The following is a 20,752-nucleotide window of genomic DNA, read 5'->3' as shown; positions in this document are numbered from 1 at the left end:
ACAGAGGAATGGCACACCGTATAGAGAAGATGCTCCAGAATTAATGTTTCATGGGGAATAAAAGTATTTAATAAACCAGACATGTCAGCAGAGGTGACAGGTCTTTAAAGAGGCTCTGTCACCAGATTTTGCAACCCCTATCTGCTATTTCAGCAGATAGGCGCTGCAATGTAGATTACAGTAACGTTTTTATTTTTAAAAAACGAGCATTTTTGGCCAAGTTATGACCATTTTTGTATTTATGCAAATGAGGCTTGCGAAAGTCCAAGTGGGCGTGTTTAAAGTAAAAGTCCAAGTGGGCGTGTATTATGTGCGTACATCGGGGCGTTTTTAATACTTTTACTAGCTGGGCGTTCTGATGAGAAGTGTCATCCACTTCTCTTCACAACACCCAGCTTCTGGCAGTGCAGACACAGCGTGTTCTCGAGAGATCACGCTGTGTCGTCACTCACAGGTCCTGCATCGTGTCAGACGAGCGAGGACACATCGGCACCAGAGGCTACAGTTGATTCTGCAGCAGCATCGGCGTTTGCAGGTAAGTCGATGTAGCTACTTACCTGCAAACACTGATGCTGCTGCAGAATCAACTGTAGCCTCTGGTGCCGATGTGGCCGACACGATGCAGGAAGTGAGTGATGTCACAGCGTGATCTCTCGAGAACACGCTGTTTGTCTGCACTGCCAGAAGCTGGGCGTTGTGAAGAGAAGTGGATGATACTTCTCGTCAGAACGCCCAGCTAGTAAAAGAAGTAAAAACGCCCCGATGTACGCACATAATACACGCCCAGTTGGACTTTTACTGTAAACACGCCCACTTGGACTTTTGCAAGCCTCATTTGCATAAATACAAAAATGGTCATAACTTGGCCAAAAATGCTCGTTTTTTAAAAATAAAAACGTTACTGTAATCTACATTGCAGCGCCGATCTGCTGAAATAGCAGATAGGGGTTGCAAAATCTGGTGACAGAGCCTCTTTAAGGAGCAATTTTAAGAAGGGGTTGCCCAGTTTCAAACTCTCCAGAAGACACACAACAAAATGACAGCAGTGAGTGTCCCGGAGCAGAGATCCTCAGAGATGACAAATAGGACACTGGAACTTTCTGACTCAAGGGTTTTTATTGGTTGTAATGGCACAGAAATCCGCGGATAAGGAAAAAATTTTTATGGTGCATGTACGAAGACTGCAATAAATCAGGTCACATTACGCTTATGACAAACTCAAATAATACTGATAGGGAAGAAAAGTTCACGTTAGTCCAATTAGGGATAAAACACCCTGTAGAATAGAAAGAAGAAAAAAAAAAGGACACAACCACACCTCAGTTTGTATCACGGAGCACTCCCTGATGGGCAGCCTGCCACCCTGCATTGTAACTGAAGCCAAACCCGTCTCACCAAAGAGCAGACATTCAGTGTAGGTTTCAACTTCATGTTTACACGACAAACCAAAGGAAACAAGTTAAAAAAGTTATGTGCCAGTAGTCAATTTCTAGGTGCACTGGCTACCCGACTCCTGGGATTTGGACAACTTTAAAGAGTAACTAAACACTTTTGACATGTCTGAAGTTTTGATCAGTGGGGGTCCGAGCACGGAGACCCCCACCGAGCGCTAAAACGAAGTGGCAGAAGCACTCTGGTGAGAACTGTGCCTCTTCGTTTCTTAACGGCTTTTCTCGGAAAAGGCAAGCAGTTGGTGAACGGGCTCATAGACTCTCTGTTGAGCCCGTACACCGCTCCGATGAAAGCCGATCAGAAACTAAGCGACACAATGCTCACCAGAGCGCTTCTGCCACTTCGTTTTAGTGATTGGTTTCACTGCTCGGACCCTCACCGATCAAAAAGTTTTTTAACGTTTAGTTACCCTTTAAAGTAAATGCCCACTTCTAACACCGTGTGATTTTCAGGACCAACATTATGTGACGATTATAGAATATATTTTTATAGGTGGGCCATTTTTCTGATACAGAGCTCCAAATCTTCAGAGAGAGACAAAGTTCGCGCAGCCAAAGATTGCTGCGTCATGCTGCGGGCGTGGCAGAAAATGAACGCGAATGTAGTCGCTTTGCTTCCCACAAGTTGCCTCAAACGTTACACCGTAGTCACAAGGAATCGAAACCAGCTGGACTTCTGTTAACTGTGGTGCCACGGTCACCGTAACATTATCAAGGGTATGTAACCATGAACACAATGTCAATTATCCCAAGGAAGATTGACAAATACAGGTTATGATTACGATCAAGGATTTTTTTTTAAAAACACATCCAAAGAATTCAACTGGTTGGTATCCGAGATTGGATGGTTAAGTAGCGGGCAAAATCATTCTGGTGCTGGGGGATCAACAGGAATAAGCCGAAATAAATTATACGTAACTTTTTTTTTTTAAATCTCAAATCAGACGGCCCGCACGCCGCACCGTAATGTCTCTCGGACGCTTGTCCCGACTCGCATCTGGACAGACAAGTAGTTGGCATGAGCACCAAAATTAAAAACTAGAGAGGACTGCATTTACCAACAATATTCACTTGATTCATGGGCAAAGATCTGTCACCGGAGAGGGACTGGAGAGAGAGTGTGTGCGCAGCAGATCCACATTATATAATACAATGTCACTTCTTATCTTACCGCACGCATCGTTTAGCAAATGTTGACAAAGAGACGGCTGTGTTTGCTGACTGATAGAAATAAAAAGAGAAATCTGACGCCAAAGTTTAAATGATTGTTTGGATACAAATTCAATATTTGCAGGTTATGAAGATTAGAAGTGACGGTGAAGATCGGGACGGATGGTATAGACAGGTAGTGTGGAGGGGCCGGGGGTCTTTGCTCTGCAGAAGTGGAGCTAAGCAGTTGGCCAATCTCACCGTTACAAATATTGAGATCTCGACATGGTTTACTGCTTTCGGTCTTCTGCACTTTCTACTAATACACTTGCTGATAGTTTAACCATAGAAACCGAAATATATTCGCCGTCACCTTCTTGTCTACCAAGCCCAAGAACGGGAAACCACAAAAAAAAAAAAATTAATACAAACAAATTTCTATACACCGTTTAGAATATGGATTCACAGGTCTGCTTCACTTAAAGAAGCTCTGTCACCAGATTTTGCAACCCCTATCTGCTATTGCAGCAGATCGGCGCTGCAATGTAGATTACAGTAACGGTTTTATTTTTGGCCAAGTTATGACCATTTTTGTAGTTATGCAAATGAGGCTTGCAAAAGTCCAAGTGGGTGTGTTTAAAAGTAAAAGTCCAAGTGGGCGTGTATTATGTGCGTACATCGGGGCGTTTTTAATACTTTTACTAGCTGGGCGTTCTGACGAGAAGTATCATCCACTTCTCTTCAGAACGCCCAGCTTCTGACAGTGCAGATCTGTGACATCACTCACTTCCTGCATCGTGTCGGCCACATCGGCACCAGAGGCTACAGTTGATTCTGCAGCAGCATCGGCGTTAGCAGGTAAGTAGCTACATCGACTTACCTGCAAACGCCGATGCTGCTGCAGAATCAACTGTAGCCTCTGGTGCCGATGTGTCCTCGCTCGTCTGACACGATGCAGGACCTGTGAGTGACGTCACAGATCTGCACTGTCAGAAGCTGGGCGTTCTGAAGAGAAGTGGATGATACTTCTCGTCAGAACGCCCAGCTAGTAAAAGTAGTAAACACGCCCCGATGTACGCACATAATACACGCCCAGTTGTACTTTTACACACACCCAGTTGTACTTTTGCAAGCCTCATTTGCATAAATACAAAATGGTCATAACTTGGCCAAAAATGCTCGTTTTTTAAAAATAAAAACGTTACTGTAATCTACATTGCAGCGCCGATCTGCTGCAACAGCAGATAGGGGTTGCAAAATCTGGTGACAGAGCCTCTTTAAATCAGAAAGTCCAAAACTGGAGCTTGTCTAGAGTATATAATGCAGAGCAGGAAATTTCAGGAGGGTAAGACACCCAAACGTAAGAGGATGGAATACAGCTAGTCAGCATGGCTCTCCATCATGGAAGGAACAAGTACTATAGACTTAAAGAGGACCGGTCACTAAATTATAGCAGCTGAATTGGTTTACAGACCTGACAAGTGCTGTCTCTCCGATTCCAGCACGGTTTTTGTTTTTTTTCTGGACCCGCTCGTTCCAGAGATATGGCCCACTGTTGTGTTGGTTTCCTATATGCCACTTTGCTGTAGTTAGCCAACAGGGCATGAACTACCCTCAAGCTGCTTCACGCTGATTGGTCAGCATCAGGCGCAGAGAAGCTAGCTCCACCCCATTGGCTAGCTACCGCAAATTAGCCTATAGGGAGCCAACACAACAGTGGGCCATATCTCTAGAACAGGGGGGCCCAGAAAAAAAAAAAAAGGGATAAAGCGTTATTCAGGTCAGTTGACCAGATCAACTTATATGTCCTAGTGACAGGTCCTCTATAAGGAGCCAGTAGGACCGTTCCAGTAGCCAATCTGGCCTTTCACTGGCCATGTGGATCCTGGGCTTTGTGCAGACCAACTGAATGTCCCAAAAGCCTAGATGTGACATTCTCTGATAGTTGGCATGGACTTCTACCAAATAGTTGTATAGTGGATATATACATCGGTTATGCACTTTAGTGTTGCACTAACACGCTAACAATTTCATCTCGGTTTTGTACCTGTAAAAAAAACATGTAGCCTGAGGAAAATCAACCTCCACCCCCACTCATGTGAACCTTTATATGGGTGTATACAGATTCCTACATGTCTAATATAGAGGATTACATCTCGATGCACGGAGGTGCACAGACTTGTTGCAAACCTCCGTGCCACCCGGTCCCCACCCATCTTCTGTGTCAGAGCTTTACAACCCCCTCATGGCCATCTAGATTCTTGGCACCTAAGCTTTAGCTGGGAGCCCAAGTACCAAGGAGAGATTTCTTTCCACGGACCTCAAAAAGAGACGTTCTGTACATAGCATATTATTTATGGGATGCCGACGCCATACAGAAGCACAACTTCAAGTTTCGGCTTGCACAAGGGTTAGTCACAGATTTTGCAATTTTTTGTATTGAACGTCAGACATAACCTCCACCAATATAACACGACGAGCAAGTTCAGGGCACACAAACCGTTCATAAAGAAGCCAATAAACTGCAAAGACGGGTGATTCAGCGCCTCCTTCCTACTGAACATCACTTCCATATTATGACAGATTGTTTCCACTGCGGCCTGCCTGTGGTTAGAGGTTAGCGAGATGATCAGAGATGTAACATGATGTACACAGGATCGCTGCACACCTCTACAGAACAACATGGCAGAGCTGCAGAGACATGCCACATCCTTCATGTAAGACCGTCAGGTGATCTAACGTGCCAGGGCCTTCAATATACAACGTGCCCGCTAATGCACATCTGTACCATTCATACGCGCCCGATATAATGACATTTACCTCTGTAAGGTCCCCAGGGTCCTGTGGTTACCATATAGAGAAAACCTGCTCTTTGCATGTTACGCTTCAACGAGCCAAGTACAAGTTATATGTACATGCAATGGTTCCCTGAGCAGATCTACCCATTCATCAGTTTAGTATGTACGGCGTATGGAATAAAGAGGCACAGCGTAAAAACTATGGGAAGCCGGTTTATTGTATTAGGTATTTCTACGTGCTTATTATAGGTCAGGAATAAAATGAAGCGAACCATATATGCGAAGCACTACTGTTGGGAGGATGTCTGGCGCCGCTTATCTCCCCATGCTCTATTATGGCTTGTCTACACAAAAGAGAATTGCCGCAGGAAATTTCTGCAGCAATTCCACAGAAACTAGCAGTAAGGGCTCGTCCACACGCAGCGGAATTGCGGACAGAAAATATGCAGCAGAATACAGTAGCAGCAAAGTGGATGAGATTTAAAGTGTAGCGAAACGTTTGACAAACTTCAGACATGTCATAGTGACATGTCAGAAGTTTGGATTGGTGGGGGTCCGAGCACTGAGACCCCCACCAATCGTAGAATGAAGCAGCTGAAGCGCTCGTGTGACGTCTCAGTCGCTTCCTGTCTGTTCGGCTTTTTACGGAAATAAATGTATCGTGTACGGACTCAATAGAAAGTCTATGAGCCCGTACTCCGATACATCAGTTTTCCGGAAAAAGCCGGACACGAAGCGGCTGAGCACTCACACGAGCACTTCAGCTGCTTCGTTCTAGCGATTGGTGGGATCTCAGTGCTTACTATGACATGACAGAAGTTTGTCAAACGTTTAGCTATATTTTAACAACTCTCATCCACACGCTACGTAAATATTCTGTGCAGAAATTGACCTGCGGTGAGTAATATCAATTCCTGCTGCGGAAAGTGGCCAGAATTGCTGGGGTTTTCAGGAGAGGTCACCATCTCCCAGCATTGTGAAACACGCAGCAAAATACGCACCATTTTCTGCCGTAAAAACCGCAAGTAATGGTGCGTTTTTTGCAGCAGCGGAAAGTCTGCAACTTTCGACGGAATTGCTGCAGAAATTTCCTGCAGCAATTCTGTTTTATGTGGACAAGCCCTAATTCCGCACCATTTCCTGCGTTTTTTACTGCAGAAAATGGTGCTGAATTTTCTGCGTTTTTTTTCAACGCTGGGAGATCTCCCCTGAAAAACGCAGCAATTCAGTCCACTTTCTGCAGCAAGGAAATTTTATGCAGCATGTGGATGAGATTTGTTATATCTCACCCACTTAGCTGCTACTGTATTCCGCTGCGTATTTTCCATCCACAATTCAGCTACGTGTGGACGAGCCCTTAAGTAGAACATACATGAGCTGACTTTGCATGTAAACGGTGGTACTGGGAAGAACCGTTGTCAGACTGTTATCCTATAGGTCTATGGCCATATGACGTGTGAACTAGACTAGGTCTTTTTGAGTTCCCTAGTTAAAACTAAGTAATCTAGAAAACGTATGTCTGCCGTATACGACCGTTTGTGCTGCCCAAGTACCGTCCGTGATCCATGGATGAAGTGGATGGGTCCGTGAAAACTATCGGGGGCCACTCGGATGCTGCGAAAAACGGCCCGAGTGGCACTCAGTCATATGCAAGAGCCTATACTTTCTGCTTTGACTTCAAGTTCTTCTATTTATAACCGGGCATGACCCTTAATGTCATGTGACAGGTGATCACGAAGATTGATACCAATCATTGATCGCTGGTAGTGATAATCATCAAAATCTGATAAACAGTTAATAGAATCTACTAAATAAACTCACGTTTTTCATATCTTGGACCCAAATTATTATTGAGCCGTTTTCCTAGGACCACCCATGAAGCATTTTCAAACACAATGTACTGTCGGGGGGACAACACAAAGTAGACAGGAGACAGCCCCACGACCTCTCCTGCAATCTGTTCCCAGAATCAGTAACAGACCGGATTTTAATAATGAGGGCAATGAGTGCATAATGAAAATTCACACACCCAGAGCTCATGTCATTCAGATGGTGCTTCCCACTGCTGGCACCAGAGACGTGGCATTAAATCTGTGCAAAAAAAAAGTCATTGGGTTTATTGTTTAAAGGGCCTGATAGGTTAAAATGAGTTCAGTATGAGTTCTAGCAGCTGAAGGTCTACTCATATGCCGGATAGAAGAGCCAATACCCCTGTCTACTGAAGGAGACCAATAACACCACAGATGCTAGAGTAATAGAGTAAGAGAGAGTAAGAGAGAGTAAGAGAGAGTAAGAGAGAGTAAGAGAGAGTAAGAGAGAGTAAGAGAGAGTAAGAGAGAGTAAGAGAGAGTAAGAGAGAGTAAGAGAGAGTGAGAGAGAGTGAGAGAGAGTGAGAGAGAGTGAGAGAGAGTGAGAGAGAGTGAGAGAGAGTGAGAGAGAGTAAGAGAGAGTAACTTTGAGAACTTCTCCACTCGTTTTGAGTTCTGCCAGCCCACGTTGGAATGGATACTGGTCATAAAAAGGAATCCGGCTACAAGTTTTAAATCCCCCACCCAAAAAAAAAAAATAGAGTTTTTGATTTTTTCCCAGCAACCTTCTTGTGACCGCCACTATAAAAAGAATGTGCGAGCCAGATTAGCCGCACTCTTTTAGAAGTGGATGACGCTACACTTTTGTCGTTCACGCTTATTAGAGTGGGACCACAGGGGTTCACATAATTTGGATCACCCTTTACTACTTGTCTGATAGCATCGTAATCTGGCTTCAAACCTGCATAAGGGGAGAGTGACTTTATAATTTATAGTACGGCACATGTTCTATCCAAGACTTCTCTATAAGTATATAGAACTTTCTATAAGCAGAACTGTACTAATCACAGTCACACGACGGCCAGGTACAGGATAACCTGCGTGAAATACACGGGTGGCGGGCACGTTGGTACAAAATGCACTGCTATATACAGAACCGGAGCCCCGTCCATGTAGGTAGGTACATAGTAGGTAGCATGTCATGGGCACACAAAATCTTCTGGACAGACCGAGAAGCACTGGGGTGTATTAAAACCAAACACTACAAAGAAGTACAAAGTCCTCTGCCCCATTACCAGCACACAAACAGGTAAAAGTACCCATTAGTAACCAACACATTGGTATTAGTAGTAATATCGCGAGACGCTTTAAAAGCAACATTCTGCAATCTGTGGCTCTCCAGCTGTTGTAAGGTGACAACTCCCAGCCTGTGGCATTGAGAGCATGCTGGGAGTTGTGGTTTTACAACAGCTGGAGACTCACAGGTTGCAGACCACAACTATAAAGGTATGACTCACTATAAAGGACTGGTCCGAGGACTTATTCCGCTTGTGAAAGATGTAGAGAGTCTACGTTACCAGGACATACCCCGCGCTTACACCGGTCTCCGCTACAGCGTGCTCTCTGAAAACACAATCATCGCTGGCAGAGGGGAGGGGTTGGTGCTGACGTTGGAAAGTTGCTCAGTAACTGCAACCCCCAGGAGAATTTTTCCATGACAGCAGAGAAAAAAAAATAGTGTGTCGGTGTAACTGGTTAACCCCTGACCTCCTGCAGAGCTGCCAGTTCAGGTAAATGACCTGTGGACCTGCCAGCACAGGGCAAGGAGAGAGGTGACCAGGGGAGAGAGCCAACACAGGTCAGAGGTTGGAGAGAGAAGGGGGGGGGGGGTTAAATGGAGAAGCTGAATGTAGGGACCTCAAAGGGACCACATCCAAAAATTGCAAGGTTACACCTTAGGGCTTGTCCACACGTAGCGGAATTTCTGCGTATTTTCCATTCGGAATCGCGGACGGAATATACACAGAATACAGTAGCAGTAAAGTGGGCGAGATTGAACAAATCTCATCCACACGCTGCATAGAAAATCCGACCAAAAATTAACCTGCTGTGCGTATATGTCGTATCGCAGCATGTCAATACCCGCTGCGGAACGTGGACCCAATAGCTGCGTTTTTCAGGGGAGAGATCACCATGTCACAACATTGAAAAAAATGCCGCAGAATACGCACCATTTTCTGCAGAAAAGAAACACAGGAAATGGTGCGGTTTTTCCGCAGAGGAATTACTGCCAGTTTCTGCGGAATTGCTGCAGAAAGTTTCTGCAGCAATTCCGTTACATGTGGACAGGCCCTAACACCGGTCTCTTGGTGGAGATGAGCATGTTAATATCTTCTGCCATAAGAAGACCATGGTGTGGATCTTCTCCTTCCTGTCATTTGTATAAAAGGAACCAGATGTAAAAGGTATACAAGGAAAGATCACACACTCAAAAGGAAAAGTATGTCTCAAAACAAAAAAAAACAACCTGCGCATTGCATCGGACAACTTTTGCAGGACATTTTTTTACATACAACAGTGACAAATGAACAACTTAGAAACCATGTTGACACGCGGCTCTCAAAGTCGCTGTGTAGCCCCGAGTAGGAATGGAAAAGACGTAAATGGGATTGTATAAAGGGTTTTGCTAGGACCACATACAAGGGACCTTTTCCCAAGACACAGCGCCACTCTTGTCCACGGACTGTGTTGGGTACTGCAGCTTAGCCCCTTAGGGTATGTTCACACGAGGGCGTCCGTTACGGCTGAAATTACGGGGATGTTTCAGCCTGAAAACATCCCCGTAATTTCAGCCGTACCGGCATGTGCAGGCGCTTGAACGCCGCGTCAATTACGGCCGTAATTAGCGCTGCTATTCATTGGAGTCAATGAATAACGGCTCTAATTACGGCCAAAGAAGTGACAGGTCACTTCTTTGACGCGGGCGTCTATTTACGCGCCGTTATTTGACAGCGGCGCGTAAATTTACGCCTCGTGTGAACAGACAAACGTCTGCCCATTGCTTTCAATGGGCAGATGTTTGTCAGCGCTATTGAGGCGCTATTTACGTCCGTAAATAGGCCGTGTGAACATACCCTTAGAACGAGAGAGGTACTCTTTATTGGATACCTTTTTTCAGAATCTCTAAGGCCCCGCTTCAAGCCTATATATAGGGCCTTTCAATCTTTCCACTTTGCTGACAAAATAGATTTGGATTTTTCCAGACCGTTGTTGATCATTCAGGCTCGGTTCCCCTAGCTTCAGAGCTTCTGTTTATAACGGAGCCCTAACAACTGTGCTGGATCGGTTTTCAACCAGCAAATCTTGATGGACCCCATTGATGTAATGGGGTCTGTCAGGTTTCCAGTATTCAAGACGGCAAGAATAGTGTTGCATACTACAAAAAGACTGGAAACCCCAACGGGCCACCATCAACAAGTGTGAACAAAGCCTTCGGCCCCATGCACACAAACTTATTTTTGCAGCCGCAATTCCCCCGCTAACGGGCCCATGCACACGACCATGGTTTCCACAGTCCGTGAATTGCCCTGGAGCCTGAACCGCAAAAAGATAGAACATGTCTCGTTATGTCTAATTTTGCAGTACAGGCTCGTCAAAATTAATGCACACAACAATGTGCACGGCCCGTGATTTGCGGGTGGTCGCGGGTCACAATCCACGGCCATCCGAGCCGCAAACCACGGCCCGTGCACACCACTATGGTCGTGTGCATGAGGCCCTAGACGGTTCTGAGAAAATAAAATTTGGCTCAGGCTAAGAGCCCTTGGATATACAGATAGACAAAAAAAAGGGACAGCTACCTATAGTAGATCTCTAAAAAAAAACTGCTTCCGTGACTCAACCCTGCGGATAAAATTTTACGGAGTTAGAATAATTGGCGTGTTCTTATTTCAGCCATGGTAATATAACGCTAGAGAGCCCCTTTATATGTGGCATAGAACATTTTACTGCAGTAAATTCTCACTGGCTGCCAAATATAAAGAAATAAATGGTGTCACCTGGAAGCGGTAAGTCCGCAGTGCTCGCAGTCCACGTACATGAGAACTAAAAGATTAACTCCTCGCAGGGAGACAGATAACGCTTTGCATAAGGCAGCTTAACATGTGCACCGCTGCTCTCAGAGGCATCCGGGGACAACTGGATTATGAGACCAGACCGGCGTCTACAGACACTCAGTATACAGCACATCTTTATTCTGGATGTGCGAGGAATCTAAGCCACTGATATTTCCACACTCAATTAACAACTTAGGTCTGCAGACAAAACCCACAGAGGTCCGCAACCCGCTGCTCTTTAGCTGGTGAAGAACCACAACTCCCAGCAAGACCTGGCTGGTAAAACATGCTGGGAGTGGTGGTTGACCATCAGCTGGAGACTCGGAAGTTGCAGCTAATGCTCCAATACACAGATAATTCACTAGTATCAAGGGAATACCATAAATCTAATCTACCGATATGACCATCATTGTACGGGTTACATAAAGATTTAATCGACATAAAAAGTCAAGAAACTTTGTAAATACAACGCAATATTTATCTTGCAATGTTACGGAGTTACAGTTTGTGTGCAAAGTCCAAAGCTGGATTCACAATTTGAAAGGCTTCAGAGCTGAAATCTCTGCATTCTGTTGGAGCTCCGTTAGAATGTGGTCTAGCTTGTTGATGGTTTCCAATGGGTACCATAAGAATTGTGAATGCAGTTTTGGACCATAAAATCATAGCTACATATAAACTCTAAAACAGCAAATAAAAAAGGTAAATATTTTATACGATATACACAGTGGCCAAGTAACGGAGCCTATATAGCGCCCAAACATTTTACTCTGCACCATGTGCAGTGGCTTTCGGGAGTGCCCACTGGGGACATAACTGGTAGGATGGTATTAATGGGGGAAAGAAACAGAAAAATGTAACTTTTTTTTTTTTTTCCAATCTGATCTCTGGTTGGGTTGTGGAGCATAGGCTTAGGGTAAGAATTGGTACATGAATTTAACTAGATGTTGCCCAAAGACCAACTCTATACACTAGCCGGTAAAGGGTTAACATGGACGCATTGGTCTCCTAGACCTGGCGAACCAGATGTTGGCGTATCAGTCGCTTCCCCTGAAGGTGGGGAGATCACACCCTGCTGTTTGTTCAGGGAGACAGGAATTTCTGACACAGAACTAAGGAATTCATGCCGACTCCATTCAATAGAGTGGAGACCGAAATAGCCCATATCAATACATGACCTCCTTGTATCGGGGTCTATACCCTGGTCTATTTCCCCACGCCTACTGAGCCACGTGACCACGGTGCAGTGGTGATCGAAAATATCGAATAATAGCTACATGTAAATACTCGCCTCGAACCTCCTTCACTATTGGCCGGGAATCATGGAACAAACAATCGCACACATTATCGTAGCATTTGAAGCCACCCTTAGGCTATGTTCACACTTGAACAGAATCCACGACTGTTAGAAGAATTTAGATCCGTTGTACTATGGATAACACCAGCGCCCGACGCATCCTACTCACTTACAATGGGGTCCTTCGAGTCTCGTCGTGGTGACCGTCATTAACGTCGCTGCATCTGACTGATAATGGGACGTTAATGTGAACAGAGCGTTCGGGTATGTTCACACGGCAGCGTCCGTTACGGCTGAAATTACGGTGCCGTTTTCAGGAGAAAACAGCACCGTAATTTCAGCCGTAATGGCATGTGCAGGCGTCTTTCGCTGCGTCCATTACGGACGTAATTGGAGCTGTTTTTCCATGGAGTCAATGGAAAACGGCTCCATTTACGTCTGAAGAAGTGACAAGCACTTCTTTGACGCGGGCGTCTTTTTTACGCGCCGCCTTTTGACAGCGGCGCATAAAAAAAATGACCGTCGGAACAGAACATCGTAAGACCCATTCAAATGAATGGGCAGATGTTAGCCGACGCTTTTGAGCCGCATTTTCGGACGTAATTCGGGGCTAAAACGCCCGAATTACGTCCGTAAATAGTGTGTGTGAACCCAGCCTTAGTGACATTGTTTTTTGGGAGAACTGGGTGACAATTTAAGATCACTACTTTTTCAACAAGGGTGGTTACCCAGCTTTCCCAGGGTTTCAAATGGTAGATGGCAAAATAAAGCAGACGTTTAGGAAAGCTGGCTGACTGCACCTGCATGATGTTTAATAGTAGCCATATTGGCTGTCACCCAGCTATCCTAGGAGTGGATAGAACTAAAAAATACCTGAATAGAACAAGCAATAACCTGGCAGAGAAAGATAACTGAATGACTCATTGAAGGAAAAAAAATTATAATAATTATATATATTTATATTTTTTTATATGTCATATTTTTTCCCAGAAAGAGTAATTTCGCAGAAAATCCATTGCAAAATCTGCATGCAGGGGGAAATCCGCAGAGATGCCGTGGCAAATTTGCAAAAGAATCTGCATGTTCGCTACGGACAAATCCATGTTGTAAAATTACGCCACAAATAAACCCACCCATACAGCGCCAATCCTGTCCATGGGCTTCGGCTGGTATAGCAATGGCCTGAGCTAGAATATCAGACGCAGGCTATGGACAAGAGTGACGCGGTTTCTGAAGAAATAAGACAACCTTTATTTCTAATGCCAAACACCACAACAAACTTACAGCATTTCCATCTAAAAAAGAAAAGAAAAAAAAGCAGTAAAATGAAGTTGTCTGAGAAACGTTGAGGACAAATGTCTAAATTCAAGGGCAGATCCAGACAAAACAACTACCATTAGGCCCGTAGACAGGCTATCAGTAAAATGACGGTGTATTCATGGACGGGACGCATTCTTCTAACGTAACACATTGCGCACGGAGAGAAAAAGACAAAACAAATACTCAAAAAGACAAAACTCCCTGCCCCGAGCCCGGCATGGAAAACATTGTGGTCAACCAGATTACGAAACTGCAAACCTGTTCAGGGTCCAGGCGGGCTCTGGAAACGTCACGGGCACCAGCACCGTGCAGGGTTTTACTAAACCATTACACAACTTGTTTTTTATTTTTTTTACAAGATGGGATTGGATTTCTCTGGGGTAAATCTCTAATTTATTCATCAGAACGCACCATATATACAGCAGTATTCCTTTAATATGGAAGCCTCCGCAGCATACATCTGATTACCGCAGGTCTGACCCCCAAGAACGCAGCCAGCAAGACATTTCCCCTGCAGCGGCGCTGCAGAGAAAATGTAATATTACATGGCGGCCATTCAGTTGAGTTGCCCTAATCCACCGGAGCCATTGCTTGTCAGCAGCCCGCCACTTTGGCTCATAGAGGGCTGGGTCCCGAGTGGGGGACCCGCCTTTATGAAGTCCAGTAGAGCATAAGGACAAGGCTTACGCCCCTGTGGGGACAATGTACCATTGCATACATTTCTATGGGCCCAACTTCAGAGAAATATACTTTAACGAAAATAAATTAAAATGAGCAGCTAAAACTCAAAACCTATGTTACCTAGTATATGGCGAGCTATGTTAGGGGGGCTGCCCAGGATTATCAGCGGAGACTTCCTAGCGCAGTAACAAAATAACACGATTATACCACAAGCCGAAAAAATAAATGAGAGCAGAAGCTGACAGGAAACAGGAGAAAGTGACAATGATACGAATTCAGCGGTAGAAAGAACAGAGTAAGGCTTCTTTCACATCTGCGTCGGGGCTCTATTCATGGGTTCCGTCTGAGCTTGCAGTCAGGGGAACCCATGAACGGAACCCAAAACTGAAACAAAAGGAACCCATAGCTTTCCGTTTGCATTACCATTGATTTCAATGGTAACGCATCTGTTGCAAATGGTTTCCGTTTTTCACCGTTCTGTAAGGCTTCCGGTGATTCCGTCAAAACAATGGAAACCTTACAGAACGTGAGAAACGGAAAGCATTTGCAATGTAATGCAAACGGAAAGCTCTGGTTTCCGTTTGGGTTCAGTTCATGGTTTCACCTGACGGAAAGGTCTGACGGAACCCATGAACGGAGCCCTGACACAGAGGTGAACGAAGCCTAAGTCACCTGACGCAGAGTTTACTGCTTAAAATTCTGGAAACTGTGGGTAAAAAAAAAAAAAGTTATATAAAAAATGGAGCGACAATATATCTTCCACAAGGTGTATCCGCAGTTTCCACAGGCCCATTGATTTCTACGGGCAAGCCCGTAGCAAATTTTCGGGCCGTAATAAGACATGTCCTGAGTTTCTGCCGCTCATATTTGCGGTTCTGTAAAGAACCGTGAAAACCACGGTCGTGCGCATGGTGCCATTGCAATGAATGGGTCCGCAATTCACCCGCAGATTTGCGAGTGAATCGCGACAGCAAAAACACGTTCATGTGCATAAGGCCTAACACGATTAGTAATCAAAACCGCAGCCAAGGAAAAGTGGAGTAGTTGTCCATGGCAACCAATCAGGTTGCTGCTTTCATTTTCCAAAAGGCCTATGAAAAATAAGAGGCGATATCTGATTGGTTGCCTTTGCACCAGTGCTGATATATCTCCTCCAATGAGATTTAGGAAAATTAGCAACCAATTAGAGCATAGCTTTCATTTTTAGGAGAACGTTAAAAAAACGAAGGCTAGGCTGTGATTGGTTGCTATAGGCAACTAAGATTATTTTACTGTTAAACAGTTTTCCTCCAATATCTCTAAAAGACAATCCAGAATGAATGATCTTCACAATACTACGTGTTAGACCAATTTACTCAAAGGGGAAATCCAAAGAAAATTATCTCCTGATATGTTATAGATACACGTGAGAAGATCATATTGGTAATATAGGAGATTTTGGCCTAGTCACAGCGTTTGTATTTCTGTTCTTCGGTCCCGTCATGTGAATAGAATAACGAAAAATAACAAAAGCGCCAGATCCGTCAAATGACGGAAACCAATGGCACCCGACAGAACCCATTGTAGGAGTTATATCAAAAGTGGTGCAAAGGAAAAGTGGAGAGGCTGCCCATGGCAACCAATGAGATTCCACCTCTCATTTTTCAGAGGCCTTTTGGAAAATGAAAGCAGCAACCTGATTGGTTGTCATGGGTAACTACTCTACTTTTCCTTTGCACCAGTTTTGATGTATTTTACCCACTGACTTTTAATGGGTTCAATCGGGTATCTGTTGTTTTCTAGACAAAATAGCGCTGCATGCGGAGTCTGGCGCAGATATGAACAGGGTCTTAATTTGTTGCAACCTATTAAAACTACATACATTTGGTGTTTTGTACAGGAAGGGGTTATGGCAGAAAGCTGATAAACGTTGAGGAACTACAACAAAAAAATACTGATTTGAGATCTCTGGTTGTTGTCAGTGAATGGAAAGATTTTTGTTTACATCCTGACCTAATTTTTTTTTTCCCCACCTACTCTGATACATTGTAGCAAACTCATCAGGAAAGGTTCACATAAAAAAATTCCCAGTGTTGCTGCCATTGATACACGGTTGTTGATGAGCTTTACCATAGAGATCAATATTGCCTTTATGCAACTTACTAACAGGCTTCCAAAAGATTTTAAAATCACAAAAAGGTGGAGAATTCCGAAAGCCATTTTTAGACACAGGTGTTGACCGCATCCTAACTACAGAGTGGGTGGCATTACTCCCGTGTAAGCAAGAAGTGTCATTGGATTAGGGTGCCACTGAAAGGGATTAACTGATTCACACATCCTCACCCAACGTTTTAAGAACAGGTTTTTCCAAGTAACTCTGAAAATAGCGTCCAAGGTGAGGGATGGGTACATTTCCGGAGCTTATTTTTAGAAGCATGTAAATAACTTGAGCAGACAATAAAACCCAGCCACGGATATCTATTCTTATCAAGCAAAACACGCTGTACTCAGCCCAATGCCACATGCAAACTGACCGAACACATCCACAGCACAGACGAAAAGAGGGTGCTGCCCGCACATGGGTCTCATAACTTATGGAGGCCTTCTAGACCTCTGGGCTGCCATTAAAATTAGATAGATGTTGGGCGAGACTTGTATGGCCTTTAATACATTTAGGCCTATGGTCACCCATTGGTTTTATTTGAACACCAAGTAAGTCTAGGGCTACACAGCGTCTTTGGCCGCATTGCCAAAAAGATGGCTGCCTCATCCTGCCTGCACCGCACACAATGAAAGTTAACGTGATCGCTCGGCGACCCGCAAGTTGCCGTGATTCCATAATCGTAAGAAATCCACATCCACTGGACTTCACGAGACTATGAGGTCATGGTAACTTGTGGGTCGCAAAGAGACAATCTTTAGACGCGCGACCTGTGCTACGGCCAAATTCGCCATCCAGCCATGGCCCAATGCATTTCCCCTTCAGCATCAGACCACCGTTGACTGCGGTGTTATGGAAAGGGGTCCATCCGCCTAGTGCTTCTTGCTCCCATGAAGAGGAGGAAGAGCGAGTGGATTAACCGACTGCAGGACTAGACTACGCACATTATAATCCTTTTTGTAGTCTGTAACCATGGAGACACATAGAACGGCATAGAAGCTGCATACACTAAACAGGATATTCTCAATTAAAAAGTTGCTTAATTTTTTTATTTTAGATGTATTGTAGAAATAAAGAAAACTGTAAAAGTTATACAATGGAGTAACCTTCTGGAATGCTGATCCTCTGTTCACTTGAAATATCTACAGATTAACTCCGTCCCCACAGTCTATTATGGGAACACACCTATGGTTAATGGGGATCACTGGTGGTCTGAGGACACCCAGTGATCGCTACAAATAGAAAGCAATCTGTAGCCCCTTGTTTATGCTATGGCTTGCAATAGCATCAATTTCAAGTGGGAACTACGCAGAAGAGCGCCATACTAGCAGTATCAGACCAATATTATCTTCTGACAAGTCCCTTGAAGCGATTGTGCTTGAGATATGGAAATTAGGGACCGATTTGCAGAATACTTTGGTATATGAAAAACAGAAACAAGGTGGCTACATATATCTATAAGGCTATGGCTCCACGATGACTTATTCGCCATGATTCCCAATTGGGAAAAAGTCGCAGGACAAATTGCAGGAATTCCAACATGGTCTGAATTTATAAGATCATCATAAGTTGCCCACAAATTTTCCCCTATAGAGAAACATTGAGATTTCTTGGCAGTCGCCGTGGATACTTCACCCTAATTATGCCCAATGGGAAGATCATTCCAAGCATAGCGTAATATCGTAAAATATCTGTTCAGACCTCACAGGAGTGGTCAGCAACTTGTGGCTTTACAGCTGTTGGAAACTACAGACACAGACTGTCAGGGCATGCTGGGAGTTGTAGTTTCCCCGTAACTGGTGAGCCGCCACAGCTTACAGACTACTGTTTAACAGAATGAATGGAATCAATTCATATCGGAAAACTTGACCAAAGGTGACAAAGTCTTCCTAAAACATCCCAGTCCACAATAGACCACCTTTATTCTATACTTACAGATGCTCCTTGTTCATCAGGACTGCAGAGCATTAACCCACTGGGCTCCAAATCGCTGCTAATGAAGTCATCTTCAGATTCCTCAAAGGATGAAGCAGATGAGAGACCAGAAGAACTGGACAACTTGCGGAGAAAGAGAGAAGGCACTGGGGATCCGCCACAGCCGCTATCCGAGCAGGGCGACTCTGCCTCACCTGAGAAGGGAACATCAAGGCTGAAGCCCGATTCATGGAACTGGGGCGACAAGGAAGGTGGGACACAGCGCTTAGGACTGACATCTCGGGTGACAATAAGTCGGGGTATGGCATAGGTGTGGGTATCGGAGTTCATAAGGAAAGGGGGTCCTCTGCGGTTTAATAGCGAGTCTCTGGTGTGATCACCACTTTGCGAGGTTTTGGGGGCACAGTTTGTATCCGGTTGAGCAATGGTTAATTTAAGGCCACCAATTCCGGAGTCACTCGTCCACAGTTCCTCAACTGGGCAAGGATGAGGTTGACTGTTTGATCCCATTTTCTGATCGGTCCCAGACTGGGGGGCTACAGAGATGGTCACGTGAGATAAAACTCCACCACAAGGTGAATCAGATAAGTCTTTGCACCTCTCGGTCGTTTTCACGTCACACGGGGGTCTTTTAGAAATTTGGTCTCCAATCATAGCATGGTGGTTCATTGGATGATGAAGTCTTCTCCAGTTATCACCCACATTGTCCAAAGTATCCCCCTTCCTGCTGACCACCTCAACTGCGTGCTCTGGGTCACCCAAAATTTTCCTCAGACTGTCACTCGGTGACCCCAGGATTTTCTTCCCGCTGTCTTCCAGCCAAACTCTTTCTTTTCCTGTGGTCATTCCAGGATTGGCGGCATCACACTTGGACATATCCCTTCTGAGCCGCCCACCCTGCCCATCCAGTCTCATGACAGGAGCCGCAACAGTTTGTGTACTTAGTGCTGTAGCCCGGCAAGTGGATGATGGGCTTTCTTCCCCACCCGAGTCCAGTCCAGAATCTTGTCTACGTCTTGGATCTTCTGGTATACGTTGCGCTGTGCTGAGGCCAGGTGAATTCTGCACTGAACCTACATTTATAGCAATCTGCTGTATACTCTGCACTGTACTTGACGTCAGGCTATGACTAATATATGGCTGCTCTATACTTGATGTCAGGCTATGACTAGTATATGGCTGCTGTATACTCTGCACTGTACTGGACGTCAGGCTATGACTAGTATATGGCTGCTGTATACTCTGCACTGTACTTGACGTCAGGCTATGACTAGTATATGGCTGCTGTATACTCTGCACTGTACTTGACGTCAGGCTATGACTAGTATATGGCTGCTGTATACTCTGCACTGTACTTGACGTCAGGCTATGACTAGTATATGGCTGCTGTATACTCTGCACTGTACTGGGTACAGTACTACAACTCTCATCAGACCTCTGTTCACTGCGTCCTCTTCCCTGTATGAGACTCGTTGATTGTCTGCTTTCTGATTCAGGCTGCTGTATACCCTGCACTGTACTTAATCCGAGGTTGTTTCTAGTAGGAGGCTGCCCTCTGCCCCTTTCCGTCTTATGCGAAGAAGTGGGGTCCTCAGCCGGGCTTTTGTCTTCCCTTCTCCGCCTCCTCCGGACTCTGAGACGCTTCTTCCACTCTCCGGCAGTGGAGAAGCCTACAGCAGCGTCGGCTGCGCGATCAGAATAGTTTTGTCCCATTCCAGCCACCGTTCCCAGAGATTCCCACCTCCTGTTGGAAACGTCACTCGATAACCTTCCAATCAAAGAACAGTGGGCGCTGTCCGGCTCCAGGCAACGCATTCAGTGCTGCGGATCACTGCGCATCGAGAAATTTAGAATCCAAGTTAAAAAAAAGTATTCCTCCGCATCATAGTTCCATTTAAAGATATAGTTCGGGAGGCTTCAATAATAATAATGTCACATCAGTCTCACTTCTATTTTCCAGTGACTACTTCCTCACTTCAGGGAGTGTTATCTCTATACACGTCCAAGCGTTTTATCTGTGGAGATACAAAAATAACACCGTGTGTAAACCTTTGTCAACTA

At 44.9% G+C, this 20,752-nt stretch overlaps 1 protein-coding gene across 1 annotated transcript in view; it reads right to left on the bottom strand.

The window, feature by feature from the left end:
- The window catches only part of LOC142659707 (inositol-trisphosphate 3-kinase C-like), a 63,000-nt gene that overhangs the window by 18,547 nt on the left and 23,701 nt on the right, over positions 1 to 20,752 (bottom strand). Inside the window, exon 2 of the mRNA XM_075836105.1 lies at positions 18,692 to 20,706. Within this exon, the coding sequence (XP_075692220.1) occupies positions 18,692 to 20,506 (1,815 nt within the window). The 5' untranslated portion in view covers positions 20,507 to 20,706. The remainder of the gene's footprint in view (positions 1 to 18,691; positions 20,707 to 20,752) is intronic.

This window comes from Rhinoderma darwinii, chromosome 8, assembly GCF_050947455.1.
Source record: "Rhinoderma darwinii isolate aRhiDar2 chromosome 8, aRhiDar2.hap1, whole genome shotgun sequence".
In the NCBI taxonomy this organism is placed as follows: Eukaryota; Metazoa; Chordata; class Amphibia; order Anura; family Rhinodermatidae; genus Rhinoderma; species Rhinoderma darwinii.
The sequence above is the reverse complement of the archived record's forward strand: the minus strand, read 5'-3'. Positions and strand labels throughout refer to the sequence as shown.